The following is a 24,660-nucleotide window of genomic DNA, read 5'->3' on the forward strand; positions in this document are numbered from 1 at the left end:
ATGCATAATAGAATTGGTGCGGTAGTTTTTCCACGCAAAATTCAACTGATTCCACCATGGCTCTTGTAGAGCTGGTGCAGTTTTTTTGTATAAATCGTAACAGCTCTACGAGAGTCGTTTCGAGGCTAAACACTATTCAAATTCACCCATGAGCGTTTTTAAGACTTTTCCATATAATTTATGTTATAATACAATTATTGGATTCATAATTTTATTTTGAATTATGCTATTTTAACATCAAATGTATTATATTTTTTTTTTTAATGTTTCAAATATAAATATTACCTACTTTAAAGTATTAATCTAATTTTAAATTAAAATTTAAAATTTTTAAAAAGAGTTCTACTATATCATATTTCATTGCATTCTAATTCTGATGTTTTAGCTATTTATCGTATGCTTATTTTAGAATGAGTGTAGCAGATATGAGGATGTTCAGATGGATGAGTGGCAAGACAAAAAGGGATAGAATTCGAAATGAATCCTTTCGAGAAAATTTAAGTGTGACACCAATAGACGGTAAGATGAGGTGAGTAGATTTTGGTGGGCTGACCATGTGTGGTGTAAACCCAGTACAGTATCTGCTAAAATGTGTGAATTAGTTCAAGTGGAATGCTAAAAAATGGCCAAGGATAGGCTCAAAAGGATATGGATGGAAGCAATGAGAAAAGATATGGGGAATTTTTACTTCACTGATGGTATGTCCTTTAATAGAGCAGAACGACAAACCATGATTCATGTAGCCGATCCCAATTAATTGAAAAAAAACTATGATGTTCTCATTCTAATAATGATATTTTAGCCATATGATTGATGTAACAATTGGAACCTCCTTTGAAACTCTTCCTTCTTAGTAATTATTTACATAATATGTTTAGGATCTAATGGATGACTTGAGATGGGAGTCCTACTTTCCCTACGCATTTGAAAGTCTACAAACTAGTTGGAGAGTTGGAGTCATAGTTAGAGATAAATTTATTGAATCTGTGTAGTGATAAGAGATTGAGAATATAATGTGAGGAGAGAGATCTAAGAATTCTAAGCTTATGAGAGATATTTCAGGAAAATTAGAAGGAGAAAGAAGCCACAAAGAGAAATTCAAAATTCACAATCATTAATTCTCCCTTACTAATATAGACGGCCTGCTATGATCTAGCTTTAGATTTCATCTCAAGGGATTCAAAGGAATCGCTGTTGAACTTAGCTACAATTATCTCTGAGCAACAATTATCTTTGATAAATCTATTTTTTATTTTGTTTTACCACAATGCGTTCTAGTACCTCTGTCTTCGATAATATTCCAAGAAAATCAGTACATTGCAATATTCTAATTCATCATGTTATTATCATGATAAAAACTCTGCGACTTTAATATTATACGTAATTTGAAAGCAAAATTAGCAATTTGAATTTGAAAGGAAAACATGTCAAGTAAGGAAAATAACTCATAGACTTTGATGAAGCAAATGTAGATTCATTCGTATGGAATTGATTAATGAATATGTAAGTTAAACGTATTAAGTGTACACCGATATTTGATCATTCAATTCTGATAGACTTCAGAAAGTATCGTCAACTATAGTGGTCATAAAATTATATTTTACGTATCCTAATAAAATTATTGATATGTTAATTTAATATTATAATAAATAACATATCACATCAACTTAAAGATAATATACTATCAAATCATTTACTTTTAGTACAAAAAAACTAAAATAACTCATACAAATCTACTAATTTGGAGTATCACATTCTTGAAATATCGCTATTTTACACCTTGCGTCCAATCAATAGCACACAACGTGAGACGGTGATGTGACCACCTTGTGCCAAAATAAATAATACTAATGTATGCTTTTCCTTTATTTGATTGAGTCCCAACAATTGATTATCAAATAAATTCCAGATAAAAGAAGGTGAACAGTTCAACTTGATAAAACTCCCCACTCACTGAAGTATACAAATATTCACTTTTAGTTCCAGCATGCATCATTACACATGCCATTGCTCATTTACTGTGAAGGAGAGATGAGAGTTTTAAGACAATTGAATCAACATAGCCCAATTGACTCAACAAAGCCCAATTTTGGGTTTTGGCCTCCAAGATAATTTTAGGTATTGGCAAGATACTGCATTTTTTATAGTTTGGCCTCCAAGATAATTTTAGGTATTGGCAAGATACTGCATTTTTTATAGTTTGGCCTCCAAGATAATTTTAGGTATTGGCAAGATACTGCAGTTTTTATAATTTGGGTTAGGACCATCCTATTGCATAATACAGTTTGAACAGTTCCTTTTTGGCTTTTTGGAAAGGGACCCTTTCAGTAAAATGAGGCCTTCATCAGATCCTACAGTGTCCATGATCGTTTCACATATTCTAAAAGCTGTGAAGTCAAATCCAAACCTCAGTACGAGAGAAATATCATATTAGGTCTTCCAATCTTAAAAGCACCCCAAAACATGTATCTGTTTGGAATTGTATACAACTTTTTACCTTTAATACAAAGAGGTCACAATTAATTACAACCAGCTAATGTGAAAGCTGAAAGCTTAGATACGTCATAAAGTTTGAGAAAATTTCTTTTGAAGTTTGTGCTTGATCAATAGAATAACCATAGCAATCTAATTTCACATCCAATAGTCATGATAACTGTGACCACCTTGTACCAAAAGTAAATGATCTCATTATATATTTTCCCATCTATTTTCCACCCAAGTCCTTTGCATCAGAAGTCTTCACATGAAAATGGTTAGAAAGCTAACAAATATCTAATCTAATCTAACAACCCAATTCCTCAAGCAATCCTCAGAATAAATGGGAATTCTAACATAGTAGCTCTAATACCACATAATTAAAGACATCCAAAAATAATGGGTGCCCACAAAAGGCCCCAACAGGCACGCAAAAGAGTCACAAGAACAAGTTTCAAAACAGCATCTGATGCTGAACATACCCCACTGAAACAAGGAAAGGACAAAAAAACAAGAGCTGAATGCATGAGCTTCTCAGACAACAACAAGAGGATGACCCCTTAAGACTCAAATCACCAGCTATCTACCACTCACTCATTTAACAATGCAGATCTTTATGACAGAAGCTGCCCCAATACGATGCAATGCCACGATAGCATCACCCTTCTTGCAAAGCCCCCTTTCAGTTGCTGAATTCAACGCTGCATCCAAAATGACCTCAGTCGACTCGGCATCGGTGGCCTTGGCCGACCCCTCAGCCAACAAAGGGATCAACCCCCTATAGATCAAGCTATGCCTAGCAGGTGTCTCATCGCTAATTGTCCAGTCAAAAGAATCAGTCGTCAAGACTGGCACCACCACTGAGAGGATAGGAACCGCTGGCCTGTACTTAGCCACAAGTTTAGCAGTGGTGCCACCACGAGTCAAGACAACAATCAAAGTGGCCTTAGCCTTGTTTGCAGTCCTGACAGCTGAAGAAGCAAGACTCTCAAGAGGGCTCATAGGCAACGGGGTCGACCTGATCATCTCCTTGAAGATGGCACCATAGTCAAGTGACGACTCGGCCTCAATGCATATGCGAGCCATGATCTTGACAGCAAGCTCAGGGTAGGCACCGGCAGCGCTCTCACCACTGAGCATGACGCAATCAGTGCCATCCAGCACTGCGTTGGCCACATCAGTGGCCTCGGCTCGAGTGGGACGAGGAGACTTGATCATGGATTCAAGCATTTGGGTGGCAGTGACCACAGGTTTCCCAATCAGGTTGCACTTGTAGATCATCATCTTTTGGGCAAGGAATATCTTCTCAACTGGGATCTCCATTCCGAGGTCGCCACGAGCAACCATGAAGGAGTCAGTCTCCCTGAGGATCTCATCAAAGTTGACCACGCCCTCCTGGTTCTCGACCTAGGGAATGAATGCCACATGGATATAATGAGTTAAAAGATTTTCCACACTTTGTGACAAAATGTGCCTGATACCAGAGAGAGAGAGAGAGATTTGCATAGGAGTATATGCAGTCATCTATTATTGCAGGTGTTCCCAGGGCTTATGCATGACGTGGACAAAAGAGTATCTGAGTATTTCATAACTCACAGTTTTCTCACACTTCCAAAAGATTGTTGTAATTATGTTCGATTCATGTAAGGTTTCGAAAGATATCAGCACTAATTTGGAGACAGTCTGAAGCCATTGAGCCTCTTGATGAAAATATCAAGTGCTTTGGCAGTCACTCATTGCGAAATAAAAACACACACACACAAATGCACATGGTCACACACATCCACACACACACATGTGCAGACACATGCACACACGCACACATGCAAACACAAACACGCATGGCCATTTTGGGAAATCAGAAAATATGTTCACATTCATGACCTTGAGAGAGGTACCAGTCATGACTCTCAACAATAACAGCATCAGAAAATGCATGTGATTGTAAAAGGCTGCTGAATTCACCACTCACTACCCAAAAAGCTAAATGCATAAATGAAATTTGATTAGCAAGGGTAAAAATAATGAAACCTTGGACATGAGCTTTATGTGCTTCGCATGCTCCCCAAGAACCTGCCTGACATTAACAAGATCTGCACCCTTACGGACAAATGAGAGAGCAATCAGGTCAATTTTGTTAGGAACGCCCCACCCCAATATGTCCTCTTTATCTTTCTCAGTAAGTGTAGGAAGATCAACCACCACACCAGGAAGGTTCACATTCTTTCTCTCACCAAGTAGAGCCGTGTTCTCACATTTGCATCTCACAGTCCCAGCAGCAGGATCACATGAGAGAACAGTGAGAGTGATAGTGCCATCAGCACACAAGATAGTATTCCCAGGCTTCAAGTCCTCAGCCAATTTCTTATAGCTCATAGAAATCATATTCTCATCACCCTTAATGCTATAATCAGTAGTTACAGTGATCTCCTGGCCCTCCTTTAACTGGACTGGTTTCCCATCCTTGAGAAAGCCTGTTCGGATCTCAGGACCCTGTAAAAGGAAATAAACTAGTCATAAGATTAGCATGCAAAATAAAGGAGACCAGTGTAGGAAAAATAGAACCGGATTGTTAACCAGACATGGGCCTAGAAGTGGTTCAACCGGCCTAACCAGTAAACCGGCCGGTTCAACCGTTCTAACCGAGCAAGTCCTAGGTGGTCCAAAAAGTGTTAAAAAAAAAAAAAAAAACATCTAATAAAATATGAAAAGTATATTTAAAGAATAATTAAAAAAAAGCACATCCAAATGAAGTTGAAAATTAATGAAAAATGGATATTAAAGAATAGATTTGTGCCCAAGGGTATTTTTGAAATTTTTCAAAAAAGATGAGAAAATGTAAAAATAAGTGTTAATGGCAAAAAACAATTTTCAATCTTTGCCATAATGATGAAGAAAAAAGGTAAAATATGCATTACAAACAAAATCCCATATTTTTTGGGATTTTATAAAATTTATTTTTAAAAAAAATTAAAAATACCCCGCTGGTCACCAAAACTGACCGAAACTGGAACCGGCCAGTAGCCGATTCTGATCTAATTGGGCGGTTACCAGTTAGATTGCCCGATTTTTCCTTCAATGATGGAGACATATAACTAATGCAAAGTAAGAGGAAAAAAAAAAAACATGGGCTCCACATCATACTTTGAGTTCAGTCACTGCAAACTCAGTAAACTGCTTAAGGCCCAAATGCAAACTCCCTACGCGACCTCTTTTGGCAAGAACTAGATCTCGCCACCTCTCTTCCTCACCCCATTTAGTGGGGCGGGATGTAAATGTTACCAGGTGGTTTTCAAGCGTAACTATAACCACTCCTCCTTCCTTGTCATGGCCTCCTTCTCTGAATTTGTGGCCAGGAACCACCTTCTAGACATTCTCCTTCAAGGAGCGGCCTTCACTTGGTTGAACCACTCCCTTAACCCTTCCCTCTCTAAACTAGACAGATACCTTATCCCTCTAGAATGGGATGACCACTTTCCTGATACCAATGCCTTGGCACTACCCAAACCTACCTCTGATCACCGGCTCATACTCCTCGACACCCACCTGGCTCTCCGTGGCCCCAAACCTTTTCATTTTGAATCGACTTGGGTCGAAGAGCCTAAACTCCTTTCTCTCATCCCTTCTTAGTGGGAATCCTTTGACACTCAAGTTCATCGTTATGTCAGCTTCTGATAGCAACGCAAGCTTCAACTCCTGAAGGCTCGCTCAAAAACTGGGCCTGACATATATACCTGGCAATTTCAGGGACCTTAAAGCCTCCCTCCTTAGCAAGTTAGCCTACTGGACTCCCGCCCACTTTCCTCATATGAACGAACGGTCAGGGTCAACGTAATCCTTTACAAACATAAGATTTTTTGGTACTAGCGATCCCAGGTCAAGTGGCTGAAATGCGATGACTTGAACACGGCCTTCTTTCATAAGATTGCAAATTGTCGTCGGAGGGATAACACCATCACCCACATCAAAGTGGGCAATCTCATCCATGACCAGGCCCCCTTCGTGGTAGTGGCTATCATTGATTTCTTTCAATCCCTTTTCTCTCAGTCCACTGGCTCACATCCTTACATGGCGGATCTCTCCTTCCGGTCCATTCTAGTAGCTCAAGCCAAGTGGCTCGAGAGACCCTTCACCGAGGACGAGATCCTCAGAGCTATCAAAGATCTTGGCCAAGACCGAGCACCAGGTCCAGATGGCTACCTCGTTGCTCAATTAAACATATTCTGGGGCACCTTTAATGCCGATATCCTTTCCTTCTTCAATGAATTCTATACACGCAGTATCTTCTATAGGACTATGAGCGCTAGGTTCATTACCTTACTTCCCAAAGTCGAAGGGGCGGAAGAGCTCTAAGATTTTCGACCCATCAGCCTAGTAAACTCTTCTTACAAACTGCTCTCTAAGGTCCTAGCCACCAGACTCAGGGAACTCCTCCACTAGGTCATCTCCCCTTCTCAAGGGACATTCATTAAAGACCGCCAAATACGAGACGGTGCCCTTGTTGCTCATGAGTGCATACACTTGCAGCACCAAGCAAAGCTCTTGGGACTGGTCGTCAAATTAGACTGGGAAAAGGCGTACGACCATGTCGACTGGTCTATTCTCAACCAAACCCAAACCAGAATAAGTTTTGGCCCCCGGTGGCACAATTGGATCCGGGGGTGTGTATCCTCGGCCTCCTCCTCCATTCTCCTTAATGGCTCCCCCAAAGGCTTCTTCAGTTCTTCTCAAGGCCTAAGGTTGGGACACCCCCTCTCCCCCTTCTTGTTTGCTATTGCAGTCGAGGTGTTTAGTTGGTCCATTCCGGCCTCTACAAAGCTAACCTACTTTCTAATATCGGATCTGGCGCCCATGGTCCTGTGATCTCCCATCTGCAATATGCAAATGACACGCCCTTTTCTGCGAAGCCACGACCTTACAGGTCGACACCTTGCAAGTCTTCTTGAAGTGCTTCGAAATGGCCACGAGATTTCAAGTTAACATGGCCAAGTCCTCTATGACGGGTATTGCAATGAACCACTCAATGGAACTTCTGGCAGCCCGATGGGGTTGCAAAGTCGATCAATTGCCATCTACCTATCTAGGTCTTCGCCTTTGCTTAGGGAAGCCGAAACCTAGCCTCTAGAGCAATGTGATTGACAAGTTCGATGGGTGGCTCGCCGTTTGGAAGGGCAGGTTCCTCTCTCCCGTGGGTCCAACGACCATCATCAAGGCAACTCTCTCAAATATCCCCGCCTTCCACATGTCCCTTGTCCTTAAGCCTGCCTTGGTCATCACCTGCTTAGAACAACTCATAAGGCAATTTCTTTGGTCCGGGGACAGTAGTCGAAAGTTTCACCTAATCACCTGGGACAAAGTTTGCAAGCCTATATGGGCTGGGGCCTTGGACATCCACAGGCTTAAGCTTTGCAACTTGGCCCTATTAGGAAAATGGTGGTGGCGTAGCGCCACCCAGGAGAACCACCTTTGGAGGGAGGTCCTTTCGTTCAAATATCGTATCCCTGCCTCCGTTTGGCTCCTCTGGGATTTGGAAAGCAATTAACCAGTCCCTTGCCCTCTTCAAGGCACACTCACGATATCGAGCCAAAGCCGGCACTAGAATCCAATTCTGGTCGGACCTATGGATCGGTCATACCCCACTTTGCGAAAGGTTCCAAAACCTTTACCTCCTAGCCTCCAACTGTGACGCCCCAGTTGTGAAGTATTTCGACATGATGGGGGGTACCAAAATACGGAGCCCCAGGTTTAGAAGATCGTTGCTGGAACATGAGGAAGCCGACTTCCTTTCCCTCTCTTCCTTGCTTCACTCATTCTTCCTACCTAGCCACGGCCAAGATTCCTCAAGTCGAGGCTCCCACACCCTCAAGGACTTTCTTGATCTCGTCCTCTCATCGAGTGATACTGGCCCAAGCTATTTCCCTATCCCCTTCCACTTCAGCTCGTGCTTGGTCAAACCTCTCTCCTCCTAAGGTTAAATGGTTTACTTGGATGGCGTACTCGAAAAGAGCCCTCACGGTGGTCCAATTGCAACAGAGAGGCCTTCAACACCCTAACCGCTGCATTATGTGCCTTAACAATGAGGAATCAAAGCCTCATCTCTTTCTTCAGTGCCCCTTGGCACAGGCCCTCGAGGCTGAAACCTTGGGTTAGCAGTGGGTTACCTCTCCATCTATCCCACATACTTTTTCAGCTCCTTTTCTCCCCCCCGTGACCCAAACCAGGGCTATTCCTCTGGAGAACAGAGGTGTTAGCCGTTATTTGGACCATATGGACAGAGAGAAAACGAAGAAATCTTCCAAGGAAGCACAAGCCTCTCAATTCCCTCATCGACCTTCTTAGATATTCTCTTATTTGATAAGCCAAGAATAGTAAGTACTTTAGGCTCGCCTCTCATTCGGACTTCCATCAGAGCTGGCAGGCCCTCATCTCTTGGCATCTCACAAGAGTTCCTCTCTCCTCCCTTTGGCAAACTCCCAACTGCGACCAAATCAAACTTAATTTTGATGGCTTCTCCTCTAGGAAACCCAGAAGCAACAGGTGTCTGAGGCCTCTTTGCAGCTTCGGAGGCGTGCACAGTGCTCATCTACTTCAGACATATCGTCGTCACAGACACTACTACAGCAGAAGCCAGTGCCCTTCTTGAAGGCCTTAGAGCCTTCAACCCCTCTTGGAAACCTTTTCTCATCATCGAAGGGGATAACATGAATGTTTTAGCGTTGGTTTCCAAAGCTGCACCTAGCCCTTGGAGACTACATCACGTCTTCGATGAGATCTCCCATCTTTGCGCAGCCTCACAAGTCTCTTGGAAACATATACTGCAGGAAGCTAACTCCATTACAGACACTCTTGCAAAAGCCAGAGCTAACCTATCCACATTTTTGCCCGCTGGAGCTTGATGTTTTGTCCAAGCCCCTTTTCTTTTCTTCCCCTCTTAGTTAACTTAGTTGTACAAGTGAAGCATTTTTTGGTAGCCCATTCAGCGGCATATAATTTTTGGACCCTTGAGGTTTTTGTACAGGGCCGCTAGTTGTGTTGGAGCCCCCCTCTCTTATACCATTGTATTCCTATTTAATACAAAAGTTAACATTTTCAAAACAAAAAAACATAACTGCAAACTCTCTCTCTCTCTCTCTCTCTCTCTCTCTCTCTCTCTCTCTCTCTCTCTCTCTCTCTCTCTCTCTCTCTCTCTCTCTCTCTCTCTCTCTCTCTCTCGGGTGTGGGTGTGTGTGTGTGTGTGTGTGTGAGTGAGAGAGAGAGTTAGATATTCTCACATCTAAATTATTTTACATCTTGTTTCTCAAAGTCACACGAGTACTACAGAAGCATGTAACCAAACAGCAACACTAAAAAATAGACCACCAAAATCGGATTATCTGTGATTTGTGATGTAATAATCGTGACGTTAACAATGGATATCAAACATTTAACTTTTTAGTTTCCCTAATATCATAATTATATTAATTAAATTCTGAAGCATTTTCTGATATTTCCATGATGTCAATACTTTAAAAATGTCAGCATACAAGTTTCTTTCGGAGTAAATATGCCAAATCATTATCACAAAGTTTGTGTCCAAGAGATACTAAAGATCATCAGTAACTTCAGTAAGCATTCACATTTAAATTACTTTGCAGTTGATCTTCTTTTGTTCCTTTTAAAGCATTTTCTAATGTTTCCATGATGTCAACACTATTAAAAGAGTTAGCGTACAAGTTTCTTTTGGAATATGCCAAATCCAAATTTGTTGTCAATCATCAATGACTTTAGTAATCATTCACTGATTCACATTTAAATAACTTTGCAGTTGATCATCAGATTTTATTTTTTTGATTATCAGATTGTATATTTAGAGCATATTTGAGTTTGTGTAATCAAATAAAGGTCATATGACGTCAAAAATAAATTTCGCAAAACAAAATTCTGCACAACTGTAAATTACAGACAATTATTTTCTTAAGTATAGCCTCTCATGTGTGTATGCCATTCTTGAGATATGTTGCAGCCCAAAACTTAAATAATTGGAAGGTGCAGCAAGCTGACATTGACCTCCACTTGGAAACAACAGGAGCTACAGTTCTTTTTTTTGGACGAAAGAACAGAAGCTACAGTTGAAACTTCATGCTCATTATTCACAAATAGGGCATAATGGTAGTTCACCCGAAATCTCCATCAAAACGAGTAACAAGACAGCAGTTTAATAGAAAAACTATCATACTCTTAGAATTCACGATAACTTTATTTTATTTTTTATAAAAACATGTCATCAGCCCATCCATTGTTATAATTTATAAATCAATCATGATCCACCTATTTCGCACCTAGGTACTTATGAGAAGCCAATAAACCACTTGGAGTGGCATGGTGCCTAGGAGAAGTTGACACTTAATACCAGAATTGACATATAACACACTGTTGTTGAGAACAACCAAAACTGCAATGAAGAGGTAGTGAGATAAGAATACAAGTGAAATGCAAAGTATATTATTTTGGCTGTGACACAAAAATAAGAAATCTGTTCTTCTGAACCTGGAGAGATATCTGATTCATAGCTACAATTCATTGACATCAAGGGATGAAATGTATCCCTCAAAAAAGTAAAGAAACATCCATATTTAAATTTCTTTGATGGCTATCTTGATTTAAACTTTGGCTCCATGGAAACATTTATTTCTCTGAAATGATTCATCAGAGAGACTGGATAAGCTCTTTCATGATTAAGCACATTAACATTCCAAAAACAAATTGTGTTTCAATCGGATTAACCTTAGCATCAAATTTTTCTGTTTAGGACATGAGAGCTAAAGCTACTAATCGATGGTTCAGCAAATAACAGACGGTTATTTGCTAAACCATTCCTCCGAATATGCTAACTTAGCAGAAGATTGACTAATATTCCCTTGACTCCACCTTCTTTAACTTAGAGCCCAACATTCTGAAAAACCCATGGTGCATCACAATGGTATCAAGCATTTTAACTCTTGTGACAAGAGAAAATTCACTATAAACTTTTAATGGGAAAAAAAAAACGGATAAATAGGTGAAAAGGGATATCCTCAAACCCTATCCTAGTATTTCTCAGTGTTCGAAATAGGAATACACAAGCCTAAGAAAGCAATTCAATAATTATTTTCCCTCACACCTAATTGGCTCATTCACCCCTACCCGATGACATAAATCTGATTCGAGCAAAACCATAAATGCAGAAGGGCAGATAAAACAGGCACCCCATCAAGATTCAGTATACTCCAGTAATATTAAAATGTTCAACAGCTCAAGTAAAACAGCATTAACTTTCTTTTACTCAAAAACACTCTAGCCAAATGAAATCCCTACTCAAATGATAACAGAAAATTAGAGAAAATAGCAGAAAACACAAGTAATAGGGTGTCTAATAGAAGATTAGATTGTTGGATAATTTAGGAGGATTAAATACATTGAATTAGAAAACCTCAAACTGATATACCAAGCTCCAAATCGCCATATTAGCAGGAAAACCACCCAAATTCAGAACTATTCAATAAAAATTCCATAAGATCAAAATTGCTTTACAAAGTCATCATCATCATAGCCTTTTTCCAATTACTTGAGGTCAATCCTGATCGCCATTATGTTCTCTTCCATAAATCCCCATATCTTAGTACTTCCAACCAAGTCCTTTTGGCCCCTTTTCAGTCGTTGCAACTAACTCACACCTCAGCACCTCAGCGCCACACATTGCCAGCACATCTAAGTCTAACTCGCAACTCCTACCAGGTGTTGTACTTGGTCGGCGCCACAGCCCACCTAAGTCTACTTTCTCCTATCGCCTATTGGTGCCTCCTAAGTCTACTTTCTCTTATCTCTCTTTTTTTTTTTTTTTTTGGATAGAAAGGTACATGAGTTGATTAGCAATCAAGGGTTTTGGCAGAAATTGTTGCTTATGTTATGTTTTACAAAATTAGCTGCATTTCTGCCAAACCCTTGATTGATAATCAACTCATGTATAAAAAAACAGCTTTCAATATAACTCCATCTACGCAATACCAAAATGGGAAAATGGGAAAAAAAATTAGAAAAATAAAACACACCCCAATTCCAAAAATTAGGATAAACAAACCTTAGTATCCAGCATGACAGCGCATAAGATCTGAGTGTTTTGCATAGCGATCCTGAGATTATCTAGGGTTTCCTGATGATACTCATGAGTTCCATGAGAGAAATTGAACCTCGCAACGTTCATGCCAGCCCTCAAGAGCTTCTCAATCATCTGAACAGACCTCGAAGCAGGTCCGAGGGTGCAAACGATCTTAGTCTTTGGTATCCGCCCATCGTTGGGGAGCTCCTTCAAAATTCCCTCTATGTCAATATTTGCCATTCTCTCTTTAAAAACCTCGATCCTCCTGAACACAACCACAACTCTCTCTCTCTCTCTCTCTCACTCACTGTCTAACAGGGAACACTGACCAGGCTAGTGCAATCGAAAAGTGAAAATGAAAAATGAAAAATGAAAAAATCCGATAAACAACTGATAATTAGGGGCTTTAATTTGAGGGCTAATGAATGAGAATGAAGGATGAAGAAATGGAAATGAGAGTGAAGCAAGAATAATGGCAATTGAGATGAGGCTTTGTAGAGTGAGAAAGAGAAAGACCGAAGCCCTAACTCGATCTGCGGCCCACACGACCAAAGAAATCTGCTCTTTTCTCTGTCTCTCTCTAAACTTTTTCTCTCTTCCCCCCAGCGAACCCGTCCTCTGTTTCTCTCTCTAAACCTTGTTCGCTCGCACACACAGGTTTCAACCATCTAACAACATGAGAGGACAGTACGGGATGCCTGGCTTAAAGCTCGCGCAGCTCTGGGCGATCGGACCGTTGAGAAAGTGACAGGTGTTTGCGCCACGACGTTGCGAATATCGCATGTGGCCGCAGGGGGTGCTCTCTTTTCTGGGCCCGCCCACCAAACAAGAGAGCGAGAGGGGTGAAACCGAAAGTCAAATAGTCAAGGAATGCACTTTCTACAAGCCATATGCCCTTCCCCACAAAACGAAGCAAAGTGTCGCATAAAAATTCGGACGGACGGGGTTATCAGGCGCCCGCACATGTACAAATGCGGGCCTGGCAATAAATATATTTTTTTAAGTATAATTTGATCCTAATTTTTTAAAAATATATGTAATATTTATTATGAAAGTCATAAATATATATAAATAAATAAATTATGAAATCTAAAAATAATAATTACATTACAAAATATTTGAACCGTTAGTTACAATTGTTTTTAGATAGACCACCTATTTGCATCCATCGTAATGATCGATGCTTTATACCTTTGGACCGCATATTGTACAAATGCGATCCAACCCGCATAAAACAATTATTGTAGAAATTGTGTCTTTCTTAAAAGACACCTCGGATAACTCGGACCCAACCCAAACCCAAATACTATTCGGGTCCAATATTTGAACCTAGATCCTACTCACTGGATCCAATTTTTGGAACCGGATATGAGTCGGGTCCAGGTCCATTGCCACCCCAATTATTATAGCTCTAGGATCAATTTCCGCATCGGATTATGAAATTTATAGTTGGAAAAAAGGAAAAGATTGGTGAGTTGGCCAACTCGCACGATTTTATGCATTCTCCCTACAAAATATATCTCAAAGATATATTTTCAATTCAAAACTTAAGAGTTCAGGAATATCAACCCTGACAATTATCTTAATTTAGAATTTTTTATTTATAAGTGTTATTATTTGAAGTCTTTTCGTCACCGTCCATTTTAGCTTTTAGTGGATGTAACATTTTTTGACATCCATCTTAAAGATGGAGGTTAGATATACAAGGGACTGTATGATAATAGGTGAGTCGGTTGATTCACCAAAACCATGCCTTTAAAAAACATGATAACAATCTTGTGGATTTATAAACACTTGAAAATGGATGGTCTTTATAATGCAGTACACTATATATTATTTTTAAAATTAAAAATATTTTTAACATTAGAAATAATAATTTTTCTTACAACCATAATGACGAAAGTATTTGGATACCGGTTTTAACGAGTGTTACGGTGAGGTTTTACCTTTTTTTTATAAAAGGTTAGACTTACTTTAATCTCAACCTTTTCTGTATCCATCTTATTTCAAAACTCTATTACAAATTACAGTTTTCTCCATAACTCTTGTGATGGCTTAAGAAAATATTTATTTATTTTAATTTGTGATGGCTTAAAAAAATATTTATTTATTTTATTATAGAATTTGAAGCTCTAAAATTAATGCAGATTTCACAGTTTTGTGAATAGAAAAAATATATCACTCACTTTTTATTAAGGCTTGAAATCTTGTTTTTTTTTTTTAAAATAATGGTTGTGTTTTTAGATGGTGATCATTGATTTGTACATTTTTTTTACTATTGATTTTCCAAGATATTTAAGATGATATTTATCGTGCGAATATATAGAGTCAGCATTACAAAATAGTTTGTTCCTTACAAAATACTTTGATCCTTTTTGGGGCATGTCAATGTGGGACCGGATTAAAAAACCATTTGTGCTACTTTTTGATGTAGATGATTAAAATATATTTTTAAAGATTTTTTTGTTTTTTTGGTTAAGTGGAGATGGGGCCTTAGGAATAGAACTTGAGACAGCTTTTTTAGAATCAAGCCCAATTCCTAAAAGGTTAGTTAGTGGGGATTTGGGCCCGTCAGAATGGAGTCTGGAACTTCGTTACAGGTCTTAGTGGTACAAAATACTTTGTCCATTGTTAATGATTTTATTTGGGTTTATCGGAATGGAGTTTAGGACTTCGTTATAGGTTAAACTTTTTGACATATCCAAACTATTAGATTTCATATCGAATAGCTATAAGTATTTGTGATTTCAATCGTATGAAAGATATAATCTTTTTAAAAAATAAAAAACAAATCAATGTTTTTCAACGCCTGAACCATATTTGTTATGGGGTGCAGCCTTCGAAAAAAAAAAGAAGAACAAAAGGCAAATGTGAAAGAGAGAAGTGAGCATATTGTGAGAGAGGGGGATACCCGATGCCCATGGTTTTGCAGTGAGACCCAGTATTAGAATATAGGAGAAACACGCATGTTGTTAGAAAGGAGGGGGTCAACGGTTTTCACCTTCAAATTTATTTATTTTTATATGTAATCGGTGGGATTGGATGGTTTTGACCTTTAATAAAACAACAAACAACCCTCATTGAGTATCTCAAAGCTTGTTTGAAGAGGATGAACATATGTAAGATATAAGGTTGAATAGTTCATCTCTAATAAATATTTAAACAAATTCCCCATTTATTTATTTTTTTATTTTTATTTTGATTTTGGCTACTTTCCAATCGAAATCTTTTGCGCTCTCCTTCAGGCTCTTTTATTCAATGTAATACAATTTGGGATGATAAAAAACAAAAGGAAAAAAAGATTGTCAATCATGGCTCTTCCTGTTCTTGAAAAGTTCAAACATTCCCCTATCCAATAAGACAAACAAACACAACAAAATGTCCATCTGAAGTTTCAACGCCTTGTGATCTAATGACTAAGATATTTTAGTAGCAAAGTCCATATATTGGCGAAATGATTCAAAATGCATGCCATAAAATGGATCTCTTCTTTCTTTTCCTTTTGTTTCAAGCATTTAGAATGCGAACCTTGGGAATTAGTGCGGCCCTCGTGTAGGGGTGGCAATGGGTTGGGTCGGGTCGGGTCAGGTCGGGTCTGGGTCTAGGTCTGGGTTCGGCCAGATCAAGACTCAGATAGTATTTGGGTCCAAAATCTAGACCCGGGCCCAACCCGTAAGATCCAATTTTGAACTTATACTCAGACTTGGATCAAACCTAACCCTCAAGTCCGGGTCCATTGCCACCCGTATCATCATGCCTCTATCTACAAAAGCCAAGAGCCCAAATCTCATAACAAACCGGAGGCATCTTGGTCATTTACGTGGAGGATGTCAAAGAGTCTTAGATCATTGGAGATGCACGCTGAAATTCTCTGCAGATGAAGAGATGTAAGGGGCTTATTGCTTCCTAAACAAATTCCTCTATGCTAGACGATCAAGAATATGAGATAAATGCACTCGGAATTGCTATTCATAAGTAGGGATGGCTCAACACCAATAGTTCAATGGATCTTTCCATTCTAATATATTATCCGAGAGTTATCAGTATTTATCAAATATGTTCCTATCTAATGGAATGCTATTGGATTAAATGCTATTCTAAAAATAGATACTATCGGATCAAATGGAAAAAATATTGGTGAGAACGAGAGTTTTTTGTGGATGAAATCAAACATTTGATTCATATACTCGAAGAAAGATTTTTTATTCCTTAGCCAGAAAGAAACAATATGTGGCCGTGAAAGAGGGATTAAGTGGAGTTTATCAAAGTTCTATAATGCACTAGAATTCGCTCCTCTCTCTCTCTCTCATATAAGTACGTGCATCTAATATTTTAGCAAAATTCAATGTAAAAAGGAAAAAAATAAAGTTAGAATACAATACATGCTTTCAAAAAGTGGGACATGAATGTAAAATATGATATTAGATAATTTTAAAAAAAAATTCTTAAAATACGAGAGAGATCTAAATAAATTTTCCTAAAAATAATAAAATACTATTGCGCTCTAGAAACACTAACTCCGATCTTGCACTGAGTAGACATTTGTATTTATTTTTTTTTGAGATGTAGTAATTTTTTGTGTAGGGTTTACATAGAGCGTTCAAAAGTGCTCCAAAACATTCTCTTATTTACATGCCATTATATACTATAATATTATAAAGGGAAAAGTTTATATAGAGCCTAGGCTCTAAACAATAAAATTAGAACCTATCTCAAAAATTTCGCTAGAAGAGATTGTTTTGTTGCCCAAATATCATCAAATTGATCATCTCAACCAATGTTCACATAATCGAACCAAAACAGTTAACCGTTTTTTAGGGTGGGAGCGGCTTGAACCAGAACTGGACTAATTGGGGCTGTTAACCATTTTAACCGATCAAGTAGTTTTTTTTTATTTTAAAGAAAGTAAAAACGTCCAAAAAAATTAAAATAAATTGAAAAAAAATAGAAAAACTTAGACTAAATGTATACTATTATATTACATACATTTAACTTACAAAAAAAAATTGAAACAACTTTTTATATAAATTAAGATATGTTGCCAAAACTAAAGATATGATAAGATATGCTGCCAAAACTAAAACCTCCAAAAAAACTAGGCTTTAAACACAATTAAAGTTGAACAACTAAATATATCCATTTTTCATAACATTGTTGCATACATAAAGATATAAAATCTTAATTGCTGCATACATAAAGATATAAAATCTTAAGGCTTTATGACAATTGCATAATGAAGTATAGCCGCCAGGTAGTCAGATACTTAAAGAATACTTGGAATACTGAGTGTTTTTTTAATCAAAATGACTCCACAAAATCAAATCATTCATAAAAAATGTCTCCCTAAAATTTAAAGAATACTTGGAATACAAATTTGTTTTTATTGTATATATATATATATATATATATATATATATATATATATATATATATATATATATATATATATATATTCTCATATTCATCACAAAAAACATATTTTTATATATATATATATTATATAACATTAAAAACAATCCTCACAAAAAAAATATCAATTTTATTTTTCATTCAATAAACCCTAAAATCCCCAAAATCGACCTCCAAATTTTTGTTTTTGTTCTAAAATTCGTTCATTTATTTTATGCAATCAATGATCTCACACAAATATTGTTTATATATATTCTCATATTCATCACAAAAACATATTTTTATAAATATATATATTATATAACATTAAAAACAATCCTCACAAAAAAAATATCAATTTTATTTTTCGTTCAATAAAAACTGAAATCCCGAAAATCCCTAAAATCCCCAAAATTGACCTCCAAATTTTTGTTTTTGTTCTAAATTTCATTCATTTATTTGATGCAATCAATAATCTCACACAAATATTATGTATATATATTCTCATATTCATCACAAAAAAACATACATATATATATATATATATATATATATATATATATATATATATATATATATATATATATATATATATATATATATATAACATTAAAAACAAAAAACCCCTAAATTCCAAAAATCGAGCTCCAAAAAACCCTAAATTCCTAAAATTGAGCTCCAAATTTTATTTTTGTTGTTAAAAAATCGTTCTTTTATATATTGCAATAAATAATACTAGTCAAATATTGTCTGAAAAATCCTAAAAAAGATGCAAAATTAAGAAAAAAAATAAAAAAATTTAGGTTCGGGCTTACCTTGTTTGCTTCAATCTCAAAATTGAGCCCAAAATCTCTCCATTTCAACGAAATCAGGAGTCTTGAAGTATATGTATATCTGTGATCATTAAAATCCCCAACTTTTTATCGAAAAAAACTGAAAAACCAGGCCAAAATCAAAGGAATGGCTGATTTTTCATAAAAACCTAAAGAACACAAAAAAAACACACCAAAAATTGCCAAAATCGATCTAATCTTGGAGTTTTTTATTCAATATTGTTAGATTTATAGAAGATTTGAAAGAATAGTACAATTATTGAGCCAAAAAAAAAATGGTAGAAAAAAGCATAAAAAGCCTGCAAAAAATGGCAGATCACGGGTTCTGCTCCAATAACGGGCACTGTTACAAATAACGGTATTTATTTGCTGTGCGCTGTTATTTTGTTGTATCGCCTGATATAACGCCAGACCGGACCGGTTTTCATAGAACGGCTGGTTTTGTCAAAATTTCACCGATTCAAGGTCAAACCGACTGGCTTTTTCGCTGATTTTTTTCAGGACGGTGTTTTTTTTTTACTAATACACTAAAACCAGACCTAATCGGAATCGCCACCCCACTGGTAGCGAGCTAACTGGCGGTTCCGGTTCTGACCGGCCGATTTTTCGAACACTGATCTCAACATCAAGATGCATGGACATGAGACAAAAATGGATTTCAAGTTTTGGAAATAGTGCATCTTTTAAGGCATTTTTGGACCGTCAATTTTCAAGATTTTCAAATTTTCACAGATTTGTCGATCTACACTATTTTTTAAGTTTTAAACTTTATAAATAAAAATGAAAATATATTTTAAGACCATCACAAAGATTTCCATTATTGAAGCCACATTTCTCGGTACTATTTGAAAGTAGGCTCTAATTTGATTGTTTAGAGCCTAGGCTCTGTACAAACCGCATCCTATTATAAAACCATTTACTTTGGTACAAAGTGGTCACAATTACTTTTAGCTATTTGATAAAATCTAAAAAATTAAAGTGTCACTACATTCGATAATTTTTATTTTGGATTTCGTGCCTATTCAATACTAAAATCCTAACCACCGGACTTCAAACATAACAATCTAATGATTGTGATCTCCTTATATCGAAAGTAAATATTCGTATTAAATACATTTTCGTTTCATATTTGCTTATACATTTGAAAAAAATGTGATACGAGAGTTCTGGTATCAAACTAATCTCCCCTAAGGCATGAAAACCAATAATTTACAAACTCTAGTCATGGCCTATGCAGCATTGTAGTCTCGTGTAGTAAAGCAAATGGTACTCATGGGCTCCTCTTCTCAAACAATGAATAATATTGCCATTCCATGTTTTGGGTGCAAAGGGCATTAAAATAAATTTGAAGACTTGAAACCTGAAGTACTTGCCTAAGAAAAATATAAAATTTATAGGCTGTATAAAACAAGGCCATTTTTTAACACCTCTTTTTAACCTTGAGAATGAAATTCCCTTCTTGTCATTTCCCTAGTTGCATGCCAGCTTGATACTCCACTATACAAGCGTGCAATTTTATGAATGAATATCCCTTTAATTGTGAATGGGTGTAGTTTGTATAAGGTGTCAGCTTTAAAGCAAGGCATACATCTAAACTTTGTCAAAACATTAAGTTTGGTATCGGAAATTTTTAAGATGACTTGAAAGTCTATTTTTATCTCCAACATGAAATTCAAAACTCCAAAAATAGTGCATATCGGGCATATTTATAAACACTTAGAAAATCTTGAAAAAGGGATGGTCCAAATAGCGTGTTATAAGATACATTTTTGTTTTTTTATCTTCCTATCCAGGTATCTTGAAGTTGAGATGATCAATTAGATAGCTCTCTAACATCAAAATATTATTTTTTAATAGGTTTTTGAGATGCACCTTACTTCCACATTATAAACTTGACACCATATACAAACTTTTTCCATCGTCGAAGTGCCAGTAATAATAGAGATTTATTGATTAAAAGTAAAATATTTTATAATTATTCGTAAACACTTGGATGTTGGATATGGATATTAGTAATAGGGTGCAGTTGGCATACGGATGCATCCGTAGGTGTAGAAGTTAGGTATGGTCACTATGGTATTGCTACCTTTTTTTTCAATTTTATTTATTTATTTTTGGGTATTTTGGTAGGAATCAAACTAGAGATGGTAAATGCTGGTTTTAAATGTAATGTAGTTTCCAATAGGGGTGGCAACATGTCGGGTTTGGGTCTGGCCAGACCTAGACACGGATTCGAAAAAAATGTACAGGACTCGGACCAGGGCCTGGACTAGAACCAAAAATAAATAAAAAATATAATTGAATATATTTAAATACTATATTAAATATATACATGTATTAATTAAATATTACAACTAAAAATATATGGTTGTATTCATTTAACTATTATTTAAAGGGATTGTATACAATGAGACCATTTACCTTTGATACAAGTTGATTACAATTACTTACAACTATCCAATAGAAAATTTGATAGCTTGGATGTGTCACAAACTTTGAAAAAATTTCTTTTGAAGTTTGAGCTTGTTCAATAGAATAATTTCACCTGCCCAATTTCACATCCAATGGTCAAGATTAATGTGACCTCCTTTTACCAAAGACAAATGGTGTCATTATATACTTTCCCTTATTTAAATACTATTTAAATGTTATATGTTATATATTATATAAATAATAACCCTATATGGGTCAGGTCCACATGAACTTGGACCCAAATAGTATTCGGGTATAACATTTGGAACTAGACCCAAACCCAACCCGCCGAATCTAATTTTTGGACCCATACCCGGACCCAAGTCAGGTCCGTATCCATTGCCAACCCTAGTTTCCAACAGTGAGGTTATCATCTTTCGATCACAATAGTAACATACACACTTAGATGTAGAAGTGGACAACTAGGTTGTCAATTCTTCATACAAGCACAAGAAAAAGAATTCAATACTACCTTTGGCTTCCATAGATAATCCGTATCCTTGTATACTTTTACAAAACTTCTCCAACTTTTGTGTGGGGATATAAGATGCCTCAATTGTCAGATTTTACATATGACTGCTCAAAATGGCCGAGATATCCCATATTCCTAGCCCTAGGTCAAAATCGCGATCTCATTGGATACAACCCCAACATTTAAACCTGCAATAATGTTTGTCACTATGTCAAAACGATGAATCGGGGATAGGAAGTTAGGCAGGGTCATGGACAAGCCAAAACGTCTGAAAAAAAAAAAAAAAAAAAAAGGGAAAAATATGTTTAAAGTAAAATTAAACAAAATACATTTAAATGATGTTAAAAAAGCAAATGAAAAAATAGATTTTGAACACATCAATTTGCGACGAGATTATTTTAGAAATGGAAAAGTTTATATAAGGGCAGGGCCCTAAACAATCAAATTAAGACGCACTTCAAAAATTTACTAAAAGAAGTTGTTTAGATGCTAAAAAATCTTTAAATTGACGATCTCAACCTCAAGATATATAGGCATAAGAAAAAATAGATTTCAATTCTTGGACATAGTGCAGCTTGTAATGCATTTTTGGACCGTCAATTTTCAAGCTTTTCAAGTGTTCATGGATCTGCTCAATCTACATTATTATTTAAGTTTTAAATTTAGTAATTAAACATGAAAGCAAAATTTCAAGCCATCACAAACATTTCTCCTATTAAAATATCATCTTTCAACACTATTTGAAGGTGTACCTTACTTTGACTATTTAGAGCCTCGACCTTATAAAAATCACCCCCCTATAGAAATTAAAAAAAAAGAAGATAAGCTATAAAGATTATATATTCATTGCCAAAACACTTTCCAATTTTTGTCAAAATGGTAAAAACATAAAAGAATATATTACAAATCAATTTCTTATTTTTTGGATTATATATATATATATATTAAAGGATGCCTGAATTGACCACCAAATTAAAAGCATCCCGGAGGGGGCTAACATGAGCTAATGGAACTGGCTTCAAAGAAGTGGTCTCTTTACACATTGAGAAGCCATTTTATCTTTTTTTTGACAAATGTTATGAACTTATATTAAAGCAATGCTTCAAGAGAATGAGATTACAAATATTGAATCAAATCATTAGAAACTTGTAAAAAGAAAAGAGAAACACCATATTTAGCTAGCCCATCAACAACATCATTGCCTTTGCATATAGTGTGGCCGAAGCTTATCTTCAAATTAGGCTAGGCACAAAGGTCTTAAATTTTTAACCAAAGAGTAAATAGGGATCAGGGGATCTTTTGCTCTTTTCTACATCACTTGATAACATTCAGATAATCCCCTTCGATTACAAAATCACCAATGAAACTCCTCTCAATGGTAATATGAAGGCCTTGAAGGAGAGCAGCCCGTTCAGCATGATTGGATGTTGTAGACACACAAGGATCCGAATAAGAGAAAAGAACCAGCCCCAAATTATTGCGAAGAAGCCCACCAACACTTGCAGGTCCTGGATTTCCAAATGAGAAGCCATTTTATCTTTCTTTTTGACAAAGTGTGTGTGTTTACGCGCACATTGGAGGAGGGAAACGATTCGATTCCATCTTTTTGTAATTTCAATGTTCCAAAATTGATCACAACACAAAATATAAAATTAAAGGATTATCATAAGGATGCGGTTTGTATAGAGCCTAAGCTCTAAACAATCAAAGTAGAGCCTACCTTCAAATAGTGTCGAGAAATGTGGCTTCACTAATGAAAATCTTTGTGATAGCCTTAAAATATATTTTTATATTTATTTATAAAGTTTAAAGCTTAAAAAATAGTGTAGATCAATAGATCTATAAAAACTTGATAATCTTGAAAATCGATGGTAAAAAATTGCGTTACAAAATACACTATTTCCAAAACTCGAAATCCAATTTTTTCTCATGTCCATACATCTTGATGTTGAGATGATCAATTTGAAGATATTTGAACATCAAAACAACATCTTCTAATGAAATTTTTTAGCTAGGCTCAAACTTGATTATTCATAGCCTCGGCTCTATATAAACTTTTCCTTTATCATAAAAACTTCAAATAAGCTCCCCCGTTTCTAAAACTTACGGTTGGCAGGACGTAACCTATTATACTAAAGTAGAACTTATTTTGACTAAATCACTGCGACAAATATTATTTGCATTGAACATTAAAGAAAACAAAAAAAGGAAATTTTATATGATGTTGCAATTTTGTACCTCAAAAATCATAATAATTTGAAGTTGGAAAACCTACAAACTAATTATTTCAACCTTGTATGAATATAAAATAAATTTCAAGTCCTAAACATAATACATGCATTCATCAACATATATAGAGTACTTAATAATGGGTGTGGTTTGTATAAGGCGAAGGTCCTAAATCGTCAAAGTAAGGCGCACCTTCAAATAGTGTCGAAAGATGTTGTTTCAATATTGAACATTTTTGTGATAACCTGAAATTTATTTTCATCTCTAATTATAAATTTTAAAGCTTCAAAAACAGTGTAGATCAAGCAAATCTATTAATATTTGAAAATCTTGAAAATTGATAGTTCTAAAATGTATTACAAGATGCACTTTTCAAGACTTGAAATCCATTTGTTTTCCATGTTCGTACATCTTTAAATTGAGACGAACAATTTAAGGGATTTTAGGCATTGAAACAAATTCTTTTGGTGAATTTTTGAGGTGCGCGGTAATTTGATTGTTTAAGGCCTCGCCCTAACCACATAAACTAAAAAGCTGAGTTATTTTTTCTCTCTCACGGTCAGAATCTCATGCACAGCCAAAAAAAACAAAAAAGAAAAGGCAGCTTTATGGACAATGGAACCAGTGCTCACATGGGTTATGTTCTAGTCAACATAAGCCGTCCACGTGTTTAGATT

General features: G+C 36.3%; 1 protein-coding gene across 1 annotated transcript; it reads right to left on the reverse strand.

Annotated features, from left to right (window-relative positions):
- Positions 1 to 2,794: 2,794 nt before the first annotated feature.
- Positions 2,795 to 13,218, reverse strand: LOC18438393 (Pyruvate kinase family protein). Its single transcript, XM_006848577.4, has 3 exons — positions 12,572 to 13,218; positions 4,507 to 4,968; positions 2,795 to 3,882 (listed from the first exon to the last, which is right to left on the reverse strand). The coding sequence occupies exons 1-3, from the start codon at positions 12,827 to 12,829 to the stop codon at positions 3,070 to 3,072; spliced, it is 1,533 nt and encodes a 510-aa protein (XP_006848640.1). The 5' UTR covers positions 12,830 to 13,218; the 3' UTR covers positions 2,795 to 3,069.
- Positions 13,219 to 24,660: the final 11,442 nt, after the last annotated feature.

This window comes from Amborella trichopoda, chromosome 9 (assembly GCF_054954075.1).
Source record: "Amborella trichopoda isolate Santa Cruz 75 chromosome 9, AtrichopodaSantaCruz75HAP2 v2.0, whole genome shotgun sequence".
Lineage (NCBI taxonomy): Eukaryota > Viridiplantae > Streptophyta > Magnoliopsida > Amborellales > Amborellaceae > Amborella > Amborella trichopoda.